This window comes from Passer montanus, unplaced genomic scaffold (assembly GCF_014805655.1).
Source record: "Passer montanus isolate IOZ18808 unplaced genomic scaffold, ASM1480565v1 scaffold76, whole genome shotgun sequence".
Classification (NCBI taxonomy): Eukaryota; Metazoa; Chordata; class Aves; order Passeriformes; family Passeridae; genus Passer; species Passer montanus.
Window position 1 is genome coordinate 1,830,791 of NW_024372813.1, and position 24,903 is coordinate 1,855,693.

Sequence of the window (24,903 nt, forward strand, 5' to 3'; positions counted from 1 at the left end):
CCGGGATGTGCCCTGAGGGCAGCAGGGATGCCCTGAGGGGAGTTGGAAGCCAAGGCCCTGAGGGCGGCGGGCGGTCAAGGCCCGAGACGTGCCCCGAGGGCAGCGGGGATGCCCTGAGGGGAGCGGGGCAGTCAAGGCCCGGGACGTGCCCTGAGGGGAGCGGTGATGCCCTGAGGGCAGCGGGAAGCCGAGGCCCGGGACGCGCCGCGGCCGCTCTGGCGGGGCGGGCCGAGGCCGCCGGGTGTGCGCGGCCCGGGGAGGCGGCGGAGGAGGCGGAGGCGGTGAGGGGAGGGCAGGGCTGGGCGGCGAGCGAGCGAGCGAGCGAGTGACAGACACCTGGGCGGCTGCGCTGCCTCCTCCTCCTCCTCTCACGTAGGTTTCGACTTTCTTCCCCGCCCGGAAACTTGGTGGAGGCGCCGCGCTCGCCGCCGTCGCAGGCCGGCTTGGCGCTGGGCTTGCAGTGCCTCTTCCCTCCGCATCCCGGGGTGAGCGAGCTCTTTCCCGTTCTGGCGGCCCCAGGTGAGCGGGGACGGTGTGAGGGGGTCCCGCCGGGACTGAGGGACGTGGGAGTCCCTGAGGAGGCACGGGGCTCCCACCGGGCTGAGCTTCCCTGGGGGACTCGGGGGGTCCCGGCCGGCTGAGAGCGGGAGTCCCTTGAGGGGCTCGGGGGGTCCCGCCGGGACTGAGGGACGTGGGAGGCACTGAGGAGTCAGGGGGCTCCCACCAGGCTGAGCTTCCCTGAGGGACTCGGGGGGGTCCCACCGGGGCTGAGGGGCTGCGGAGTCCCTTGAGGGGCTTGGGGGGTCCCGCCGGGCTGAGGGGATGCGGGGCTCCCCGAGGGTCCCGCCGGGCTCATGTCGGGGGTGGCGGATCCCCGGAGCTCCCCTTCTCCCAGCGGAGGCTCGGCCGTGACCGCGGCCAATGTCCCTTATCAGCGACCCGGGCAGCGCAGGTGAAGGCTGCCGGCGCCAGGGTTTAACTCTTCACAGCTGGTGCCTGGGCAGGAGCCACCAAACCCGGCGGGTTTCTGCTTGTGGGGCTCGCAGGGAGGCAGCGGGGCAAAAATGTCTTTGCTAGGAGACGGAGAGCGGCAAAGTCTGCGAGTTTGCTGGTAATTAATGCAGGGGGAAAGCAGCCTATAAATAGAAGTTGAGATAAACAAGCAAAACACAGCAAGGTGAGGATGTGGACCTTTTGGAAATACCTTAAAGATAAGAAGTGCAGGTGATGATAAGGCTTAGTTTAACCCAAAGACTAACCATCTATCTGTAAAGATTTTTATTTAAGAAGGGTTTTTTATGAGGGGTGTAAAGCGGGGTGGGACTGTGTGCTGCTGAAGGGCTGGTTCTGCTCTGCTCAGCTGGGTGCACTTGTTATCTCGAGGATAATGTCAGAAGGAGAGAAATCTGATGGAGAAGGAGCAGACCAGGCAGCAGCCAGCTGATGCCAGCGCAGGAGGTGGCAGGGCAGCGGGACTGCCCCTTTCGGTGGCACTGCAGGCTTAGTTTGCTTTAAGCCCCGCTTGAAACGGCACTTTCAACTCCTTGAGCGGTTTTCGGGACCTACTTTACCTCCGGAAAGTAAGAAATGCAAAATAAATGCTTCCCTGCTGCTTACCAAGCTGAAAAAGTGTCATACTTAAACTTCTGCTCCAGTTTTTTAGCCAAGGCGAAAGGACCAGAACATGAAGTTTCCATAGGAAAACTATTCCAGCTCAGGTGCAGATGTAAGCGGTAGGTCTCTGCTGTTGCAGTGTGTCGCAGCAGGGGCACAGTGGAGATAATTGGCAGCCCAGAGAAGTTTCTGTCGCTGTCACAGAACCGCAGAGTTGTCCTGTGTAATCCTGAAGGCCCTGGGGGCTCAAGCAGCCCAAGGTTTGGGTGGTGTAGGGAGCTGGAGCTCTCCCGCAGCCGCGCCAGTTGTGTGCTGTGCCTTTGAGGGACAGCGCTGACGTTTGTCCTTGATGCCGGAGCTCTCTTGGCAGCTCTCCAGCCAAGGGAGAGCAGATTGCACACATGGCTCCTTCAAAACAAAACTTCTTTCTCTGAAGTTGCACACTCCAAGTCGTCTTTCACAATTTCCCTGAGCAGATGTAGTGTGTCTGCTGCTGAAAGGGCCTAAGGCAGCGGGAATATTTATTCCCTCCCCCAAAGGGATTTGCTCCCTGGACCAGCTTGTGAAGTCAGAACAGCACCAGTGCTTGTGCAGGGCAAAACAAAGGGGTCATATGGCTGGGGATGGAGCAGGGAGATGATAAACAGGAGGCCAACCTTCTCTGGGGACTCCCCAGCTGGAAAACTCAGCCGCGCTGGAAATCCACACCTTCACTCTCCCTGTCTAAGTGTTATCATGCAAGCTGGGTGCAGATGGGATTCATTTAAATAACGGGCACTCACTGGCATAAACCCCAGGGGATGCATGGGAGAGGAGGACCTGTGGTGTGCAGCAAAAAGGACCATCTGTTGAGTGACAAATTTCAGGTTTTTAACCAAATCATTACTGAGGGAGGTGAGCAAGAGTTAAGAAACCAGCCCAGCCATATGGCCTGGGGAATGAGGGCTCTGAAAGGTGGAAGAAGCAGCTCCAGAAGGGACCAGGCAGCTACGTGACCTCTAAAAAACCCCCTGAGGTTTGGAGATAGCTGGTTAAATAGGTTGAGATTGATTCAGGATAAACTTAGTGCTCCCTGAATGGCAATTCCAGTAACTCCTAGAAATTTTAATTAAAGGGTTTGTAAACTATGGTAGTGAGGTACTTCCCCAAATGTGGTTAATAAAAAAATTTACTCATTTATGGGATTGTAGAGTCTTAGACTTCCATACTTAAAAGAATAAATATCACTGCAAAATAAAGTACCTGTAGCTCATGAAACATCCCTGCTGTATTTTCTCTGCTCCTTGCACTGCCATATATCTCTTATTTTCTGCATTAAAATAAAAACTTCCTGCTGCAACAGCTCTATTGATTTCACTTTGAAAATGAAGCTGCATCATTTCATTCTGCTCGTGTGGATCTCCCCAGAGGAGTTGCAGCTGTTGCCTTACTCACAGGCCTGAATATGTTTTGCTGGTTTGATACAAAACCCTCTTGTTTGGCTTTTCCTTCTCAGTTTACTTTAGTGGTGCTGCTGGTACAGTTGTTAGGAATTGCATTTGACAGTCCCTCATCAGTTTATGGTCCCTGATTTATAGCACATAAAACGTTGCTCTTGGCTTAGAAATTTCTTGACACCAATGGAGTTTGAAAATATGAAGATATGTGGCAGTTTTTCTGATATTTCAGATAAGAAACTGCCCATGAGTCAGTATCTCACAAGCCATCTAAAGGGTTAGAGGGGATTTAGATGAAGGAGCAGTAAGAATTACTGTGCTGGTCCAGGAAAAAGCACTTAAGGCTGGAAGGAGGGAAATGGAATAAAGCTGGATTAATTTGGAGAGACAATCTGCAGTTTACAGCCAAAGGCTTTAAAATTTTTTATATATATAGTGATCCCCTAAGTTTAGAGGGTCCCTGTGGGAATTTTGTTGGGAGACTGCAGTGTTCCTTTTTTGAATATTCTCCACGGGAAGCACTAGAAGGGATTTTGTGTTTTAAAAATGTGTTGTCTAACTTTGCCTGTACCTTAAATACTACTTTTTGCTTGTCCCTTAAATCATGCAAGTTTTGTACACAGCTGCAGCAGAGCCTCTTTAAAAGCTGATTTTCTGACAGTTAAAAAGGAGTTGAGATAAAACTTGCCCTGTTCCCTGAGGGTTCAAGGGACTTACCTGTGACATCCGTGTGGCCGTTGCTGAAAGCCCAGTAAATCATAAGCAGCCCTATTTGTAAAGTTCCCAGACTTATCTGGGGGTGGGGGGTTGATAACAGAGAAATTCTTCTCACCTAATAAATGCTATTGCAGATCCCCACACAGCAAATAAATAACGGCAGCAGTCCCTGCCCTGGGAACGGAGAGCTGAGGATTTCCTCTTGAACGTGGTCACAGCTGACCGGGACAAAAATCGCCGCGTGATTATTTCGAGGAGGATACATAAAAATAAACATAATGGCTCTCCTGGGCCTTTTAGTCCTTAGGCTAAACCCCAGTTCCCTGTGAGAGCGACACGTGGGGCTGCTTTAGCCCGAGTCTCCGGGGGTGAAAACCGAGCAGAGGAAGGCGATTCCTCCCCCTTCCCTCGCAGCAGCGCAGGTCCTCCACGGCCGGCTCAGGAGGAATGTGGCTGCTGCTCTGATTTGGGAACAGCTCAAGGACTTTGCTCTGTTGCTTCAGCTCCCTCAGCTGATGGGGCAGCCACTCCCATTTTAAATTTATTTTTAGAACAAGGGAAAATATAATTATCGATTCACACATATTGCAAATATGTGCCCCGTACGGCAAGATAACAACAATGGGTTTGAAAGTCCTGCTGCTGGCACCAGCTTGGACACGGCCTTAAATCGGGATAAGATTTGAAAAGAAAGAAACTGCATATTGCAAATATGTGCCCCATACGGCAAGATAACAATGGGTTTTAAAGTCCTGCTGCTGGCACCAGCTTGGACACGGCCTTAAATCGGGATAAGATTTGAAAAGAAAGAAACACATCCCAAAATGCCTCTTGCAGTTTTGCTTCCCCCAGTGTGAGGGTTTGAAGTCAGTAAGATACACCCGGAGAAACTGTATGAAATTGGAGGAAAAGGCACCTTCAGTTCCATGTGCAGCTGTGTAAGCTCATGAACCATTAACACAGAGGTCTTAACAGCAGAACATGTCTCAAGTCTTCTAAAAATGAGATATCATACTGTTCTGTCTCTAGGGTAAGGTATTCTTAATCCAGAGACGTTTATTTTTTATTTTTTTGACTTCTGTTAGTTCATTGTTTACTTAGGGGCTGTCACCTGTGGTGAAGGGCATTACAGTACGTTTGTCTCTAGGTATTCTTAATCCAGAGACCTTTATTTTTTTGTTTTTTTGACTTCTGTTAGTTCATTGTTTACTTAGGAGCTGTCACCTGTGGTGAAGGGCATTACAGTACTGGTTGCAGCAGCTCTGCCTACCCAGAGGCACTGGCAGAGTTGAAGTTCACTTCAAACTCAGCTGCAGCTGCCCTGGGGAGCCACAGTTTGAGAAGGTTTCGTTTTGTTTAAATGAAGGTAACTTGTTTTCTTTCTTTCTTTTCGCTTTACCAGGATCTGAGGGTGAGATGGAATGTAAAGGGGAATTACAGACTTAATTAGCTCTGAATTCAGCCTTTTTAGTTAGTGTGAACAAGCTTGGGCTGGAAAGTACTTTGCATCAAAAGCCCTGTTACCCCGTGAAAGGAAGTCTGAGCAGGGTGCTGTGTCCTGCTGTCACCCTGCTGTCACCCATGGCATCGGGCACGGGAGCTCTTGGGAAAGAAGAGCCAGCAGGGGAAATGTGCTGGACCCTCTGGAATGACTCTCAGCCATCCTGCCTTGGGGTTTATTTTGTGGAGCTGAGATTTCAAGTGCCCAACTCTTTAAACAGAACATCATAAAAAATAATGCTACTGAAACTGGGACTTGGACCAGGAGTGAGGAGTTCTGTGCTACTTTATCCTGCAGCAAAGCCCTGATCTGGTGCTTCTGATGTTAAAAACTGTGACTGTTGATGGGAAATACTTCATCTCCAGGTGCAAAACTGCTTTCATGCTGCTGGATTGCTTGTGGTAAAGTTTTGTAGAAAACAAGAGTTCCTTGTTTGTGTTTTAACAAACTTAGAAAATGAGTTATTTTGTGCTTAAGGCTGAGAGTAGCCAAGATTAATTTCTTTTAACTGAAATTAATTTTAAAGTAGCACTTTGATAGAATGTGATAAAGATTAAAGCTCTGTAGGAGTTTCTCACAAGACAGCAAAGCTTAGAGCTACAGAAATACCTTTTGTCTCCCAAAAGCAAGAGTCTCTCTTCCCGCCTCCTCCCTTCTCACATTACATTTAAATATCTCTGATGTGACCACCCTGGTGCGATTATTCAAACAGGGGCTTTAAAAACATTCAGTTAAATTAAATACTGTGCACAGTCTGCTTCTTCCCCTGTATCCTTTGGAAGTGCTGTGCTGAGAAAGCATTGCCTGTTTCTGACCTGTGTGACAAATCGAGATCTCACATGGACAGTGCTGTGCAGGTTTGCTTTCATCTCTCTCTAAAGAGGGAATTTGGAGCTAGACACACTGACAGGATGAGCTAGCAGCATCTGATACTCATTTGTAGCCATTAGGCACTGGATTTTTACCTCATGCTCCCAGGAGCAAACAGCTCTTAGGAAAGTGACTGTGCTCCCAGATATTCAGATGAACCCAAATCTTAACATCACATCTCCTAATCCCTCTTTGTTTGGTTCTGGGCTGTTTGTTTGAGTTGCAGGAGAAGCTTTGGTTATTAATTACTGATTAAATCCTTAAATAATAGCACTGGGTTTCTTCTTTCTTTGTAGAAAGCTTTGCCCACAAACATCAAACTGATTTTTAGGGATAGAGTTGCAGATAGGTGCCAAATTGAAAATGTAGGTGAGGGTGGAGGTGGGAGTATTTAATTTCCTGGAGAGAGAAGATTGTAGATACAGTAGAAAAAAAAAAAAGACAATCCACTCCTGTGATGGTAAAACTTCCACAGGAATATTTGGATCAAATTCTGCAAAGAAGCAAATTGATTTAAGTGACTGAAGAATTCCTGTGAGCACAAAATGAGCAACATGCATGTTTGTGTGGAATATGCTGTAGAAAGGAGGGTGGGTATAGTGGAAGCATCTTGCAAGGGTGAGAAAGCATGAAGAAACACATCAATAAAACAGCTTTTTCTGCAGCACTTGTCTTCAATTTGATGGCATTTAATATATCAATTTTTTTCTGAGCACTATGTTAAAATAGTCACTGTTGGATCCCCTTTGGAAGAAGAGTGTAGGTGGAAAGCGTAATTCCTAAAGAAGGGAGGAGAGAGGAAATTTATTGGCTCTTGTTACCCTGATAATATTAACAGAATGATAACACCAGAACCTCCTGCTCTGCAGAAAGAACTGGGATTAATTTTTGAGATTACACTTGTTTAGCTCTGCTACTTTAACACTCTGGGTCCTGTGAGACAATTACTGTTCTGTGCAATCAGTAACTGAGAGAGAAGTAAATATTCTGAGCATATGGTAGTGAGAGAAATAAATTATAAGTACCAACTTCTTAAGTTTTCATGTCAGCTTTTCATTCTGCTCAAATTAAAAATGCTCAGTATTTAAACTGTTGATTGCTAGCAAGATTTTAAAACTGAGTGTTACAAACCTTTCCTTGTGTTGAACTTTCAGATATACTAACCAGACAGGTTTTTTATAAAAGTCTGGAAGATTTTTATTAAAAAATTTAGATTTTTAAAAAATCTGTCTGGAAGTGAGTTATGTTAAAAATGGAAACCCATCAATGCTGCAGGGCTGATCCTGCACAAGTTGCTCAGCAGAAAACTCCTTGGGATTGTCCTCTCTGCTCAAGCCTTTCAGCTCATCTCTCAGAATAGGGTTTCCTGGGGCAGGTTGTTATCCTGGTCTAACAGGATAATGATTCTGATTATAATTAATGGAAATACAATTGGCTTTCTGTTTTCTGGTGGAGAAAACAGATAGTTGCCCAGAAGCTGAGGCAGATAAAATACCAAATTGTTTAATGAGCACGGAAACACCAGGGAGTTTAAATACAACATATTTTCACATTTATGATTAAAGAATGGGTATAAAAAATGGTAGGGACAATGGAAATTAAAATTTCCATTTTTCTTGCTATGGATTGTGATAAAGCTGCTTTGATTTAGAGTTTCTGAGTCAAAATGTTCACACAAGTGCTGGGCAGTTACTCTTGGAGGTGGCTCATTCAGAATTCTGTGGCTTCAAGGCAAGCTCAGTCACTGAAAGGGGTGCTTATTTAGCTGTGTAAGTGCAGCATTTCCAGGAGATTTTTACTTTCAGTGGCCTGATATTCAGCCATGTCAGAAAATAATAAAGATAGTAGGAAATTGTATCAACACCTGAAACCATTTGTGTGTTTGGTGTTGTGTTTTTTTGTGAAATTGACTTCCTTCAACATTGTTTATAAAAATCCTCTGCTATTTCAACACTTTTCTGTGCCACTGTTGTGAACTAAGGGCAGCTGAGTGATGGTTGTGAAATGCTGTGGTGACACATGGAAGTGTTCAGTCACTGGAGTGCCTGTCCCATAAAACCTGTCCCATTTCATGAACCCTTCTTCACAGCAGTGATGAAATTCAGCAAAAGCCCCCCTGTTACAGAACACATTTTCAATCTCTGGAATGGGAAAAAAATGCCATTCTGTGAAACACAAAACTTCTTATCTGAGTGAAAACTGTTTGAAGAAAGCTGAGGAAAAGCTCAGCTTTTTCTAATGTTTTATTTGGGTTTGCTCCATCAGAATCCATCTGGAACTTGCTTTTAGGTTTGGTCAGTGCCCCTTTTTCTAATGTTTTATTTCTAGAGGATTGGGTTTGCTCCATCAGAATCCATCTGGAACTTGCTTTTAGGTTTGGTCAGTGCCCTGCTGGTGTGTGCCCTCAGCCTTCTTCATCCAGATTGTGCTGGCTTGTTTTGTCCACCCCCAAAAAAATTAATTAATTGTTTAGCCTTTAGTTGGAATGTTGCAATTCCAGTCTCCCAGGGAAATGTTGTTATAAATATAATAACTGACGTAATTATTGCAGTGAAATGTTAGCAGGAGATGTGGGGCACATGCCCCACAGTCCCCAAACCAGCTTTTATTTGGGTTTCCAGCCCAATATTTCTTTATCACTGTGTCAGTGCTAACCTGCAGCTGTCCCAAAGCATAAGCCATGGCATTTCTAAATTATTTCCCATGACACAACTCTTTTTAATATTGAGAACCAATAATTTGATTATTTTTTTTGAAAATTATTTCATAACTTCAGCTGTTTGAGACATTCTCTAGTCTCCCATATCCTTCAGGAAGAATTTTACACTTCTGTTTTGTGTCCTTGCTGCAGACTGGCTGCGTGGTTCTGTGTTTTGCAATATGGAATGTGATCTGCTTACTCACCATATTTGTGGTTTTAGAAATCAGTTAGTTAAGACAAACAGGCTTGACTTTATTCTTTTTTGTTTGGGTTGTTCTTCCCTGGGAGTTTCCTCTGTGGCCTTAGGTAGGTCCCTCGAGATCCTCTTCAGAGCCATAACAAAGTTATGTTAAATCCCAGGGGCTGCTGCCTCCATGGGTCTGTCTTGGCTTCTGGTGATGTAATTTCTCAGTTTTAAATGGGAATAGCAGCAGTGTTGCCCCTCAGAGAAGTGAAATTCAGGTAGATACGTTATGGCCAAAATTCACTTGTACCAAAGGCTGGAATTAGGTGAGCAGACAGGCCTGGGTGGAACAGAACTTTAATTTGTGCTCCACACCGACAGTGGCACAGTGAAATGGCTTGAAAGCAGGAGCCAGAGCTGTCTTGGGAATGCTGTGATAAGCTGGGGAGCTGGAATGCTGCTCTCGTGTAGCCAGGTACCACAGGCACAGCCCCTGCTCAGTCACAGCACAAGTGGAGGCACGGGGTTGGGAAGATTTCTTAGATAATCTTTTTTCAAAAGGCTTTTTTTTTTTTTTCCCCAAGCTGTGAATCATCAGTTCTATTTCCAAGTCTGGGCTGCTGAGCAGGGAATGAGCAGTTTGCCCACCAGGAACGCTGCCGAGGTTTTCAGGGCTGGTGTGGTTCTTGGCAGACCCCTCCCAGAGCTATTAACAGTGTTGTAGTTGTGCAGGGGGGCAGGTCTGAGGCTCTGGGCCCTGGCAGAGCTAAAACAAGAATAGGCAATGTGCTAATATTGTCAGGAATAGTCTTGCTTTGGCAGGAATACAGATTAGACTACCTGATAAGTCATCTTAAAAAAAAAATGTCTAGTCTTTGAGTCAGTGTTACAGTACCAGGAATCCTACTTAAAAAAAAAAAGGCAACACTGATTTTTTTTTTTAAATACAGTAAATATAAAAGTAATCCCAAAGAAATCCTTATAGGATAAGAAATTAGGAAATATAAAGAGATTTCTGCTGGTCTATTTCCTTCAATTTTTTGTTAGGCATAGGGGTGGGGTGTGCTGCTCTCCAAATAATTCTGACTCCAGAGGCTTTTCTTGTGTTACCCTTTTAGAGCAGCAGAGTCCATTAGAGCAGCACGTGTAGGTGTCAGGCTTTAACAATTCCATGCAGTCAGTGTGTAGTAACTGGGACCAGGCTGGATCCTGGTGTTGTGATTCCCTCGTGATGTGGGTGAAAAGGCACAGACAGATTCCAGTACTTTGGGGAAAGGCAGCAGGGAAGGTGCCACCCTTGGCTGCAAGGAAGCTGGAGGGTGGGGAGTGATGGAACAAAAAAAGCAGCACAAGGATGGAGGGGTCAGTTGGGTTGGTCTGGCCTTTGGAGGTTAGAATGAGGAGCTGAGATTGGATTGCAAAGGATTGAATTTGTCCCAAACTCCCCTCCAAAGCTGGGATCCTGTGGGCTCTCTGGACTGACTTCTGAGAGGGGCTCCTTGAAGCTGAGGGGAGCCAGGCCTGTTATGATGAAACAGTGATTTTCTACACGCTTCAACTGTGCCTGGTTGGGCTGCAGCACCATCTGTGATGAGATTTTAGCAATTCTTCCCTTGCAGAAGCCCTGCGTGGTGCCCAAGTCCCTGAGCAAGGGAGGCTTGTTTGAGCCTGCTGCCCTCCCCGTGCTGCTCACTCAGCCCTGCCTTGCCCAAGGCTCTGAGCTGGGTTTCATCACAGAGGTGTCAGCCTTGGGTTCCCTGGTGTCTGCTGGAGTATCCTCCTTGCTGAAGGGACAGTGGTGTAAAAGTAAAATTCACCTGGGCACCTTTAAATGAAATCTTCACCCCTTGTTTTCAAGGATCTGGAAATGAGACAGCAGATCAGCTTGGAGCAGCAAAAATTTGGTGACACTTTGATCTTCCACAAGTTATTACTCAGAAATTACTCATTAATGGGATTCATCTTATGTAACCTTTAAACACAGAGCAGAGAATGAATTTGATAAATAATCGGGAAAAAACCCCAATAGAAGTAATTTATCAGCAAAATTACTGTGAGGTTTGTTTTTGCTAAGAAAGTGGATTTGTTTCATCACCTGCCAAAGTCTTATGCAAATAGTCGAACCCGAAGCACAAGTATTTCTGACTGGTGGTGTTTGCCTTGGAAGCTCCTTGTTTCATTAACTGTGGTGCTGAGCTGATTGATTAGAATTGAGGAGATGTTAAGTGATGGTCTGATGTTGAAACATTCCTTGTGCACCTGTAAGGTCATTCAAGATCAGCTGAAGGCCGGTAAGGCAGACAGAAGGGCTGCCTGTTTCAGGTGGAGGCAAGCACCAAAGAGCAGGAGGATTTCTGAGAGAGGAGCCGTGGACACATCAGCTTTCATTTCCCTGGGAGCTGTGCTTTGTTCTGGGAGCACCGAGTCAGCCATGCAGGGGTTAAGGTGGGAGTACAAACAGAAGTCAGGGATGTTCACCCAGCCTGAGAGCTTCCCTCAAGGGGAAGATGCTTTCTTGGCACTGCAGTGGGGGAGAGAGGAGCAAATAACTCCTGCTGTACCCACCTGGAGCCGTGACAGTGATGTTTTAATCTTCTGAAGCCAACAAGTTCCTGTGGCTGGGTGAGAGTGCGCCTGTGAAATGGCTGATTCTGTTGGTGATACATTCTTCCTTTAATTAAATAGCTGACTTACCTTGACAATTAATTGGAGTGATGTATGATTTTTATTGGAAACCCATGACTAATTTTTTCTTGCCGTTGCTGCTATCTTATTGTTCTTGTCTCCCCTCCTCCCAAGTTCTGCTGTGTGCCAGCTGTATCCTCCAGGCACTGGTGCAGACCAGTGTTCCCTCTTGCTTACCTGTTCCAGATAAAGTCATTGTTTTCAGGTATTTTCCACATCATCTTTCAGAAATTTTCCATTTCATCACAGTTCTGCAGTTTTTTTGTTTTCAGAGTCTGGGATTCTTTACTTTAAAAAACCCCACCAATCAAAAACTCATCAAAACATCACCACAACTCCCCCACCGTGTAATGTAGTTTGCTTCCTTTAATACCACATTTCCTACTTCATTAAAATAACTGCCAGGTTTAAAAAATCCTCCCTGCAGTCATCCCTGTGCCTGTTATCTGCTAGGAAACTCAAATGAATTTTATATTTAATTACAGCAGGCAAGATTCAAAATGGATGTGACTGAAGACATTTCTGTTAAAATCAGAGCAGCAGCTACAAGGACCCAGTTTGTCCCTTATCCTGCTCTCCCTGGCTGAAAGGGGCTGGGGCTCAATCCTCTCTCTAACCTTGCAACAAATTATGTGGACTATTCTTTACATTTTTTCCACTTAGGAAGCTTTAGTCTTTTTATAGGAAATTTGTTTCCATGGGGGAACTTAGGCATGGATGAGTGGGGAACAATGCATTGTTTGTTAAAACAAATTTTTTTTAAGGGAGTGGGCTTGAAAGGAAGGAAATGTGGTTTAGATTTAAGTTTCTTTTGAAATTTATTCCTCTTCTTTTGCCTCATCCTCCCCACCCCCCAAAATACAAAACAAAAATTCTAACAACCAGAAGTCTTCAAATTGGTTTTTCACCACACACATCTTTAAAAGATTTGGTATAATCTGGAAAGCTGGAAGAAGTTTAAAAATCACTGTCTTGTGTATCCTTCCTTTCCCTTCCCTCTCTGGGTTGTTCCTCAAGAACATGCAGTTTTTGTCTCCGCTTTTCTGGTCCCTGTGTTGGGCAGGGTTTATTTAGTCTGTCTCTGGAGTGTGTGTGTGTAAAGTTTAAGGCTCAGTTTATCCACGTGCTAAACCCTGTGCTGAAGGAGGTCCTTGCAGCCTCTGGTCCCTGGGCTGTTCATTCCCAGGGTGGTTCTGGAAGAGCCCTGTGGGCTTGGGTGGGGGTGCAGATTCAGGGGCAGGAAGCTCAAGGCAGGAACACAGTTTAATTTTTAATTGGCTGCATTTAAAGCAGGCGGTTGGCTGGAAATCTCTCTCTCTCCCTTTCCCCAAAGGTCTGTGGCAGAGCTGCTGTGTGACAATCTCCTCCCTGGTGCTGGCTGCCATGGCTGACCCCGTCACTGAGGAGAGTGTGTCCCACGTCCCCGAGCTGTGCTGTGAGTGTGGCCAGGCCCACCCCTTGCTGGACAATCACCTGTACAACTTCCAGGACGAGGTGGACGATGAGCTCATCTGCCACATCTGCCTGCAGCCCCTGCTGCAGCCCATGGACACGCCCTGTGGGCACACGTACTGTTTCAAGTGCCTGGAGAACTTCATGCAGGAGTACAACTTCTGTCCCATGGATCGCAAGAAGCTCTCCTTCCAGCAGTGCCACAAGTCCAGCCTGCTGGTGAGGAACCTGCTGGACAAGCTGCTTGTGCTGTGTCCCTTCAAGGCTGAGTGCCAGCAGAGCATGCAGCGCTGTGAGCTGGAAGCTCACCTGCAGAACAGGTGCATTCCCCTTTCCATCCTGTTATTCCAGGGCTGCTGTGCTGCTGCTTATCAGAACCATCCATTCCCAGAGCAGCTTCCTAAACTGGGGCAAGGTGGGACACCAGAGAAGCCAGGGTGAGGCTGCAGAGGTGGGTGGGTGAGGACAGTGTAATTGTGTGTGTGCTCTGAGCTGCTCACCTTCAGCCTGTCTGCAGATGCTAAACCTGTCACACACCCAGACATCTGTGGGTCCTGAACTGGGCCACCAGCTCTGGAGTTGTTGCAAACAAGCTTATTCTTGTTTCCCTTGTGCAGAGAAGAAAGGCACAAAGTCAAGGCTCTGAAAGCAAGGGATTGTGCAGTGCTGCCAGTTTAATTGGTCCAATTAGGATGTGCAATATGTAAGTCTTTCATTCAAATAGTGCAAGTCCCTCCAAGCTGTACATTATGCACTTGCTGAAACACCTACTTATAATTCCATTGTCTTCTCTCATTCTTTTGCTGAGAAGGAGAAGCAAATGAAAATTACTATGTTTTTTCTGTTCCTCCTGTGTAGAGGAAGGGAGACTTTTTGGTGCTTCCCTGCTGGTTGAGCTGTTGGCAGGCAGGACATTGTCACTTTAAAGGGAGCACAGGTGACAGAGCTCTTGCCATGGTGGTGGAGAACCCTTGTTCCTGCCTGGTTAATGATTTGCAGGGAGGGGAGCTAAGTGCAAGCCCTGCTGCAGGTGGAACAGACCTTGCTTGACTGGGTGTATTTGTCAGCAAGGGGAAATGCCACAGGCTTGTTTCATTCAGCTGTGCTGTAGTTTGTTGTGGCAATGGCATATTTTAAAATTAAACCAACCAGGGAACAGGTACACTTAGGATATCTTTGCAGCTCCCGCCATGGAGGTACCCTTGTGATTTTCATTGTCTTCAGTCCCCATGAGCTGGGAGCTCGTGTTAGAGCCTGGGGAAGGGATGGAAGGTGCTTGGGTGCCCCTTTTCCCTTCAGTGAAAGTTGATAATCTCCTTTTTCTTGAAGCAGCCCTTTGTCCTGGCTGCTCGGGCTGGGCCTTCCTCTGCCCTGCAAATCTGCCCGGCTATCAGTAAACTCCTGTCACTCTCTAATCCCTCTGGCACAGGAGTTACACATAGGGGAGGGAGGGAGGCACCTCAAATGTTTACATTAGAGATCTGCCTGGAAACTGTATCATTCTCTTCCATATTCCACAGTTTGTATCTTTCTTGGGGACAGACTATTCTAAGATTCGAGGCTCTTTCGCCTGGGCTGTGGGTGCAAGTGGATCATCAGACTGAAAAATAGGGAGTTAAAAAACATAAGAAAATTTTACTGGGATCTGGGTGCTTTTTGTTTTAAGTGATATTAATTGATAGGAGAAGATTTAAGGAAATAAGAAGCACATAGTAACTTATTTTCTTGGGGGATTTCCCTGCCTTTTGCAAATCGAATTTATGTTTTGATATCTTAAGAAGCACATGTGCACAAACAGATCATTCAGCTTCTGTCATTAAGTTCAGGGTTATTTTACTGCTTGGAGAATAAATGAATAGGATTAAACCAGAGGAGGTAATACTGGGATGAGACTTCTTTAGCCAGAGTGTAAATAGTTCAGTTTAATTTGAAAAGTGACTCTGATAAACACCCAATACTACTCATGTCTCTGAAAGTGGTGTTTTTGCATTTATCACCTCCTCACCTTTTTTATAAATACCTGTGATAAAAGAGCTGTTCTTCCTCACCCATTAGTGCTGAGACAGGCTGGTGATGTATCTGCATCCAGGGCACTTTTTGTGTGTGCAATTGCATCCCAGTTCTGGGACCTCTGTGGGGAGCAGTCAGTAGGATTAGGAATTCAGCTACTCCCATTCAGGTGGAGCCATCACCAGGTCCAGGGTCAGGTCTCATTCCACAACTGAAAATGCCCAATCCTCCCTTGCTGCCTTGTGTGTTAAAACAAAGCCTAATTCAAAGCTGAGCTTGAAACTTGAGCCACTTTCTTTGTATCAAGGTACAGTTCATAGTGATCTCTACAACGTCAGAGTTCAGTATTTGCTTATATTTAAGAAGGATTGTTTTCTTTCTGGTTTGTTTGCCAGGTAAATATTTAGCAAAGGAGACTCCTGTTTCTATTACATTCTTATTTTACAAATAATTTGCTTAATAATTTCAAAAGTGGTGAAATAACAAGCCTGCACTTAAACTGATACTTGTATAAGTAGAAACTGAAGGTCAAATGAGAATCAGTTTTATCATCTGAGAAACCAGGACTGCACTGGTGAGATCTGGAACCAGCTTCTTCCCACAGGTTTGTCAGAGCTTTCATGTGCTGGGTCACCTGCCCAGGCAGAGACAGTCACTGACAGTCCCTGCCAATCTCTCTCCAGGTGTCCTGGGTTTAAGAAATACAAATCTGAACTCCAGCGGAAAAGGAATCCCATTTCCAAAGGGAAGGAAGAGCCTCCTGCCAAGGGGGACACGAACACGCCCAAGGATCCAGAGCTCCCAAGTGGAGGCTCCTCACTTGTGGCAGAAAGCTCTGGAGCTGCTGTGGTGTCACTGGGGACTGCAGAGCCTGGACTGGTTAATCCAGCTTTTGAGGAGACTGAAGAAGGTGAGAGTTTGGTACAGAAGTGGAACTATGTATTTATCTTTCATGATATACAAATGAGGCAATTATCTCAGAAAATCCAATTTTAAGTGTCCCCAGCACTGTCAGACATCCTTAGTGCTACTCAGCCATTAGTAGTCATCAGAGGCATCTCTTCCTTCAGAAGGGAGATGCATTCATGTGCATCAGGGGTGGCAGAGTCTGCTCACAGGCACAAAACTGTACAAAACCATTTGCAGAAACTCTGGGAGACTGCAGTGAGTATTTGCAGTATTCTGTGGAGAAACAAAGGCAGTCCCTGTCAATGTGAACATGGAGCACTTAAAGCCTTTGCAGAAGCCAGATAATTAGTAACTAGGAAGTGTTCCAGGTTCTTGTTAATCTTGTTAAGAAAGTTAAATATACAGTCAGTTTCCTGGAGTGGTCAGTACCTCCCTCCTGGTGTTTTTCTAGCATAAGTTAGGTTTTGATTAACAGGCAGCTCTGGAAGCCGTGCAGATCAAATCACCATCTCCACCTCAGTGTAGCAGCACTTGTGTCAGCTTGGTAGGAGGCAGCAGCGTGGAAACCTCAGTGCCTTGTCTCAAAGTTAGGCTCAACTTCCAGCCCCTGTGCCTGGGACAGAGGTAACTCACAGGTTACTTCAGTTCCCTCTTGGCTTTCTCCCAAAGCACACCTGGAGCAGGTTTTGCGTCCCTGGTGTGACACCTGCCCTTCACCCTGCTGGGCCTGCCTGAGTGTCCCTGTGCTGGGAGATCTCAGCAGCTTTCATCTTCAAAGTGCAGCATTGCTTCATCTCCAGTATGCTGTGAAACAGCCAAACATTGCTCCTGTTTTACAGGGGGGATGGGAAAAGGGGAGCAAAGGAAATCAGAGGAAGGAAGTTGCAGAGCAGTAATTATAGCTGGGTAGTCCCTTTCCCTCATGGGCATCATGGAAACTGGAATTTGTGTGTGCTTCTAGCAGGCCAGCTATCACAGGAGAAAAACAAATCCCTAAATATAGCCCAACCATACTGAATGCCTTTTAATAAATCCCAAGCAGCAACAATAAAGAGTTTGAATTCACTAAAAGCTAGGAGAAAATGGCAAAAATTCTGGAGGAACTAAAGAAACAGAGGGGTTTTAAACTTTTTATGTGACCTTAGGTCTCCTGATAGGTGCTTTCCCTCCAGATGCTATATTGAACACAACCTGCCAGGGGTTTGAATCTTGGGGTGTTGTGAAAAGGAAAATTCTGTTAATGTGTTGTTTTTTCTCTTCAATTTCCACAACCAGACCTTCCTCAGAGAACCAGTCTTGTGGCTGAAACTACCACCATTGAAATCCACCGGGAGGATCCAGAGGAAGAGCTGGGGATGAGGATAGTTGGGGGTAAGGACACCCCCCTAGGGAACATTGTTGTTCAGGAAGTGCTGCGGGACTCTGTGATTGCTGCTGATGGAAGAATTGCTCCTGGAGACCACATCCTTGAGGTAGGGAAACCCCCCTGGTGGCCCCATTGCTTCCCTTGACTGAGGGAGGAGAGTGCCTGGAAAAACTGGGAAATCTCTGCAGCTGAGGGTTTTAGAGCACTGCTCAGACCTCTGTGTGAGCAGCATTGTGTGTCTGCTGAGGCTCAGGAGCCCTTTTGGCAGTCCTTCCAGTCAGACTCATATTTCTCTTGCATTTCTGACAGCTTTTTGAAATGTAGGCTGTTTTGGATAAAGTAAAAGATTCCTACCTGATAAATTTCACACAGCAGCCCCATTTCTCTGCTCTAGTTAGGAAGTCTCATAATTGCTTGCTCCACTGTGTTGCTTAAGCTGCATATTCTCCATGGGCAGGTCCAGGGTGAGAGCTGCTGACTGGCAGTGAGTGTCAGCTCCAAAATGTGAGTAAATGCAGAGCTCCTGCCTGACCACAGCCAGAGCACTGCCCACACTGGCAGGGCTGTGTGGCCCTGGGTGACTGAGGTGACACCTTGTACACATGGTGGCAGCTGTTAGCACCTCCAGCCATGGCTGCCCAATATCTGCCAAGCCATAAATCCTCCTTGTCCCATGGGACTGGGCATCAGGAAGGGCTGGCAGCCCCCACCCAAGTGGCTGATGAGATCTCTGAGTTGGTTTCTCAGGTAGACCAGTGGAGTGACTCCTGTTTTACCCAGCTGGATTGTCCATGTCTCAGTCGCAGAAAACAGGGCAGGTCCCACACTTAGGAGCTCTATTAACATCCTAAAAGACTGCACAGAATCTTATGTGGCAACAGGCAAAGCAAAACATTGCCTTCTCAGTCACCCTGGTAGAAACATAATTAAGTGGTTCCAGATTCCAGAAACTTGTAGACTATGGACCACTCAAAAGTGGAGATTTGGGTCTTCTCCATGCCTGTACTGAATGCTGGAAATGAAGGAAAAGCAGATCTGCATTTACATGGCATGGAAGGAATGACTGATCATTTTTAAGCTTGTTAGCTGTGTGGCTGTCCTGTCTTGTCCCTGTCCTCAGTTATGCACCAATTGCAGTCTAATTCCATCAGCTTTCTTCATTCTTTTTTAGAAAACTTTGCTCCCTAATGTGCATCAGAGTCAGAGATTGCACAGGGAGTTTTCCATCCTGCTGCAGCCTGGCTGTGCCCCACACTGTGGACAGTGCCTAATTAATGTGGGCTCTGATTAGTGAGTGCTTTGTTTGTCTCTGTAGGTGAATGGCGTCAACATCAGCAGCGTGACTCACTGCCAGGCTGTCTCCTTCCTGCGCCACCCAGGCCCTGTTCTCCACCTCATGGTCCTGCAGGAGAAGGGCTTTTCCAACAAGACTGCACAGCAGGATTGCACTTCCACAGCCCGGGAGGTGATCCATGTCACCTTGGTGAAGAGAGACCGGTCGGAACCGCTGGGAATCAAACTGATCAGGAAGACTGACGAGGCAGGGATTTTCATCCTGGATCTCCTAGAGGGGGGCTTGGCAGCCAAGAACGGGAAGCTGAGCCGCAATGACAGAGTCCTTTCAATAAATGGTCAGGATTTGAGGCAAGGAACTCCTGAGGCTGCTGCCCAGATAATCCAGGTGAGCTCAGACATGCAGAGGCTGTGTGGAAATGGCTGTGGGTGGCTGGTGGCAGGGCTCCTGTTCTGGGCCAGGGCTAACAGGACACACCAGGACAAGCTGCATTCCCCCAAATCTCTGTCATGGAAAGTGACTCCCCTCTGGATGTGTGGGAAGCACCATTTCCAAATGAAGATAAACACCCAGAGTGGGAATCTGTGGTGAGTCAGCCCTGACAGGTCTGAGGGGAAGCAGTGGCTCATGGCACAGGAGTTCATCTGAGGAGATTGCAGCTCCTGTCTGGTGTTTGCAGCCTCTCAGCCTTGCACAGGGAATGTTGGGATGCACTGTGTGGATTCATGCAGCAGACAGGGAGGGATCAGGGCAGCCTCTTGTGCTTCCAGCAGTCACACTGGAGGTGCTGGCTGGGAGATGGGATGGGCTGGCAGGACAGAACAGCTCCCTTTGGACTGGTTTGAAGCCCTTTCTCCCTATTTTACCTGTATTTGTGAAGAGACTGGAAAACACAGAGCACTTCAGGCTAAAAGCATTCCAAGGTACTGAAGGGTAGAAGAGGGGTGGTCTTTCCCTGTGGAATGTGCTCCTGTTGCAGCATGCCAGACGTTTTGGTGGAAGGAGTGGGCAAGGAATCCTAGTTAAAGGATTAAGGATTGCTGCATGTACAGCAGACATCGCACAGATCAGTTGAAATCCTTTATCTCCCCAGGCAAGTGCCTCCAGTTTGTGTTTTTATCTACAGATCCTGACACAATGCACCTCATCCCATTCTGTTTATATCCTAGAAAGGATGTGAGGTCAGCAGGAGGGAGAGCCAGTTCTCTTCACAGTTATCAGAGCAGTGCAGTGCCATGGGAGAAAGAGCAGAGTTCCAGCACTGAGGTCCTTTTTCATGTCGTGCTTCCGTTCTGTGGCCTCTTAGAATTTGTTTGCATCCCACAAGTGCTGCTGCATTCCTGTTGCAATGTGCACACACAACTCCCATATGAGAAGCTCTTTTGATCCCACTGGAACCAGCAACCAAAGTCTCACAACTGGCTTCGTGAAGTTTGGGGGTTGAATCTATTTGGAAGTGACATTTGTGACAGTTTTCCAAACATGATCCATTCCTCTGAGGGCTATTTGAAATTCTTGCTTAAATTAACTTTAAAAATTCCTCTTAAAGGCCAGGCAATTCACTCTGGCACCAGGGAAGCAGAGTCCCCCAAACATGATCCGTTCCTCTGAGGGCTGTTTGAAATCCCTGCTTAAATGTAACTTTAAAAATCCCTCTTCCAAGGCCAGGCAATTCACTCTGGCACCAGGGAAGCAGAGTCCTGTGGCAAGGAGTGAGAGCAGCAGCTGCATTTCTGCCGTGCAGGGCAGGAGCACTGGGCCTTCCCCCAGTGAGTCCCTCACAACAAGGCTCTGTCAGGTGATCTGGAGGAACAAACCCAGTGAGGGCAGCAGGGACAATGGGAGCACTTCCCCTGCAGCCCTGCCAAGGCCAGACAAGCAGCTGGTGAAGTGTTTAACCAGAGGTACCCTGGGGAAAACATGGATGGGAGATGGTGAACAATAGGTGAGCAAAGCTGGGAGGGAAAGAGCTTTAACAACTTCCTGTGCAATGAAAGCATCCAGTGCTTGTCGTGGTCACTGTGTGTGGACCAGCCAGGGCTCAGGCTCTGCTCACTCTGTGGCACAACACAAGATGCTATTTTGGTTGCTTGTACCTAAGTGCAGGAATTAATCATCCCTTTCCACCTTCTTTTGCTTGGCATTTGTGGGGGAGGGAGGCACGAGTGAAGCCTGCCTCTACTCCTGTTCCTTCTGACTCATGTTTGCTAATTCCCTTTTTCTTTTTCCAATCACATTCTCTGGCTCATCACAAAAGACTGCATCACATGAGGACCTGTTGGAGAACCTCTGTAGGAACTGATGCCAGCCCTTCTCTCTCCCCAAGGCAATGAGGGCTGTCTCTCATTTCTAACCTGTCGCCCTGCTCTTTTGAGTTTTTCTAAGCCTCCTGATGTTTACATTCTTGTAACCAGCTTTCTCACGGACTTTATGTAAATAGTTAATTGTTTTGCATTCTTTTCTGGAGGAGGAGAAATTTGATGGACTGTTGGTTTGTCCAGTGTCATTGCAGAGGTGGCACTGTCACCCTCCAATCCACTGTCACTTTTGGAAATCTGTAAATGTTGGAGTCAGAATTAATCTGCCCTCTTTTTCACCTTGGAGAATCCAGTGTCCCCGTCTTTCATGTCCTAGGGTGACACTAACCTGTTTCTCTGTCTTTCTAATTTCCACTCCTTGTTTCTCTGGGCAGACCACAGAATCCAGAGTGAACTTTGTGATCCTGAGGCAGTCTGGGCTGCAGATGGGGGAGCCAGGGGAGGATGGCAGCACCTCCAACAGCAGCAGCAGCAGCAGCAGCAATGGGGGCAGCCCAGTGCACCACCGGAGACGACCAGACCAGAGCCACTACAGGAGAAAATCCAACTACCAGAAGGTGGGGCTGGGAAATGAGGCCAAGGTGCTGCTTGTTCCTGGTTTAGCAGATGCATTGTGTTGTTCTGGGATGGTGTTTTATCACAGAAGGCTGATCAGCAGCTCCATTTCTGCTTGGGCAGGTTTGGGGCTTTTGGTACTGGAGAACCACTTTGTCATCCATGGGGAAACATAATTTTAAGGGAAAAAGGTGACAAAATTTCTTCAGTGTTGATGCAGAGCTGGTGTTTAATCATTTGGTGTCTGGAAAGGGCAATAAGAAATTTGCCACCCATGAGACATTTTGGGATTTGCTCCTTGACATCCCTCAAGCCCCACACACTGAGGGAGTTGCAGTGACACCCAGCTGAGCTGGTGTGGAGCCAGAGCCTTTATGGTCCAGGAGAAGATTCCCCAGGTGGCCCCGTGGTGCTGCTGTGGCTGCTGTGTCACTGTGGGGCACAACAAACAGCAGGGGCAGGAGGACAGTCCCCATTGTGCTGAACCCAGAGGTAATCTGTGTGTAGAGCTTCCAGCTGAGTGGCAGACGTGCTGCAGCTGCTCAGAGTGCTGTGTTTCAGGGTCCCTGGAGCTCAGGGAGTTGCTGTCCTGCCTGGCTGCCGTGTGGTTCCTGCATTTAAATCCCTGAGGAGCATTTCCACCCTGTTGTACAGCCTGTGCTCTGATGTGTGCCTTCACTGCAACCTAAACACTCAGTCAGGGAGAGCTTCCCTGCTTGGCATGAGCAGCCTGGAGATGAGCTCATAGCTTGTTCCTCAGTGCAAAATGCCCCTCCTTGGAGGGAGCATCTCCCTGCAGCAAAAGGATTTGGGATCATCAGGACAGCACTGACTGTTCACTTTAGAAATGCTGCCCTGTGTTCCCACCCACAGCACGGACATGGGAAGCTGACTTTGCCCTCCAGCAACATTGCTGGAATGCTCTGGATGGAGGAGACAAATGTTGTTGTCTTCCAGAGCTGGGCTTCTCCTGTTAAATGCATTAATGAAGCTGCATTTTGTGCTGTCATTGCTTTGTAGGATTTGCCTCAGGGATATGTAAGTCATGAGAAGACAGTTGCAATAAAAAAGGAGCCAAAGGAATCTTTGGGAATCACAATTGGAGGTGGAAGGGATAACAAAAACAAGCTCCCTATCTATGTGACAAGTGTGCAGCCCATTGGATGCCTCTTCAGGGATGGCAGAATCAAGAGAGGTAAGGGAGGCTCTCAGACCCTTTTTCCTTTAGGAACTGTGGGTATTCTCAATGGAAGCTGGGCTTGGACACTGAGAGAGGCTGGAAACAGGGTTCCCATGACCCCCGAGGCTGAAATGGGCTCCATAGCCCAAGTAATAATCCCATTTTATCCCTGTAATAATCCCATTTTATTTCATCCACAGGGGATGTACTTCTGAGCATAAATGGCATCGACTTGACTCATCTGAACTACTATGAAGCTGTCTCAGCTCTGAAATCCAATGCAGCTTCCCACTCAGTCACACTGAAAGCCTTGGAAATCCTCTCCCTGAACTCCCCAGAGCCCCCCCTGGACATCAGGGAGCAGGGATTCAGCTGGTCTCCCCTCTGGATCACGTGGCTTGGATTGCCCAGGTATGTTTGTCAGGGACTGGAGAGCTGTTAATTACAGGGTTGACTTTCACTCAAAGACTAGAAATTAATTACTTTGTTGATGAACTTGGAAGCATTCCTGGTATTCCCGTTTAGCTGAAAGGCAATGGAAAGCCTCATTTGCCAATGAGATCATAGAATAACGAGTACATAAGGAAATTCCACTGTTTTTATGGAGTGACTCATTCCAACACCTGTTGGACAGTAACCATGCTTTGGAGGCCATGAAACCCCCTTTTTCAAAGAGAAATAGTCAATGTTAGATGCAGTCCTTGCTAAAGTACTGACTGAAATCCCTCTGTGGCTCTTTCTGCATCCCCCAACACAAGCCAAGAGACACCTGGGCTGTCTGGGAGTTTCTAATCTGATCATCTCACTTAGGGGCAGACATTCTTTCAGTCTAACTCTTCCTGGCTGTTGTAACTGTGTCACCTTCAGCATGAAACAGAAATGATTCCTCACAGTTGAGTTTTCCTGCTGCCAAGCTTTACAGCACAGGTTTTAACCTGCTAAGTTCCAAGAGAAGCTTGAATTTCCCTCTCCTTCCTGGAGAGGTGAATTGGAGTTATAACTCCTTTAGGAGTTATATCTAAACACGGTGAAAAGCAGAGTCAGTTGTCATCCCAGCTGACTGCAGGAGCATCTGCAGGTGGAACATAAAGCCAAACCTGCTGTGGGAAGCTTGGCTCATTTACAGCCTTGTTCATGGAGACACCAAAAGAAGAACCACTCACAAAGCCTCTCTTGTGTTACTTAGCAGCCTGTAAATAAATGCTCAACAAACCAGCCCAAGGAAAGGCAGCTTTTGTGTCTCCTGTACTTGGCCTGTGCTCAGCACCTCCTCCCATCTCCCTCTGCTCCCCAGAGCAGGTCTGGAGTGAGCTGGCCCTGAGCTGCCCCTCGAGAGCCCAAACCAGGGCACAGCCCCTCAGATGCTGCCTGGTGTTGTTCCCTGAGCTGCTGCTGCAGTGAACCACAGCAAGGCAAAGCTCCTTTTCTTCCTTTCCCAATTTTTCTGGCTGGCAGGTGACTTGCAGCTTCCCCAAGCTCTGCCGCAGGGACTGGAGTCTTCTCTGCTCCTGGATCTCCTGCCTTCATTTGAGCAGTGTCCTGACATCACCTGCATTTAATGCACTGCTGGAAATTCCTTTGCTGCTGGTACTGATGTTCCCCCTTCTTTTGACTCCTGAAGCAATAAGTGATTCCAGATTTCTTTTACTCCAGCCTGAATTCTGGGCTTGGAATGTGTCTGCAGTTCTGGCTGTGAGGGTTGGTGGAAGGCACACAGCAAGGTTATTCCACTTTGGGATCTGGCAGAATCTTCCTCCTGTTCCCAGCACTAAAAGGGGCTGGAATTCCTGTGCTTCCCACCTGCTTTTCCCACCTGCTCCCAGTGAGAGCTGGTGGCTGCTGCCTGGTCACCACAGAAGCCGTGTTTGTCACCTGGCCATGTTCAGGGTGCCCCTGGCACCTCAGGCTGGCTCAGGGAGGTGCAGCTGCAGTGCCATCCCAGTGCCATCTCCTGCTGTGCTGTGGTTCCCCCTGCAGGGAGCTCCTGACCCACACAAACCCCCAGTGCTGCAGGGCAGTGTCCATTGCACCGTGGCCCTGACAGACCCCGTGTGCACCACGCTGGCACAGAAAACCCCAGAAATGGGCCCAGACTGGACCCAGCACCAGCT

General features: G+C 47.3%; 1 protein-coding gene across 2 annotated transcripts in view; it reads left to right on the plus strand.

Moving 5' to 3' along the window:
* The first annotated feature begins 323 nt into the window (after window positions 1–323).
* The window catches only part of LOC120512587 (ligand of Numb protein X 2-like), a 29,606-nt gene continuing 5,026 nt past the window's right edge, over window positions 324–24,903 (plus strand). Inside the window, exons 1-8 of one of the 2 annotated variants that reach the window (XM_039731050.1) lie at window positions 324–519; window positions 13,042–13,480; window positions 15,854–16,080; window positions 17,355–17,551; window positions 18,761–19,126; window positions 21,432–21,614; window positions 22,633–22,807; window positions 22,993–23,203. In XM_039731050.1, coding sequence (XP_039586984.1) covers window positions 13,092–13,480; window positions 15,854–16,080; window positions 17,355–17,551; window positions 18,761–19,126; window positions 21,432–21,614; window positions 22,633–22,807; window positions 22,993–23,203 — 1,748 coding nt within the window. In that variant the 5' untranslated portion in view covers window positions 324–519; window positions 13,042–13,091. The remainder of the gene's footprint in view (window positions 520–13,041; window positions 13,481–15,853; window positions 16,081–17,354; window positions 17,552–18,760; window positions 19,127–21,431; window positions 21,615–22,632; window positions 22,808–22,992; window positions 23,204–24,903) is intronic. The other variant, XM_039731051.1, reaches the window with a different exon arrangement.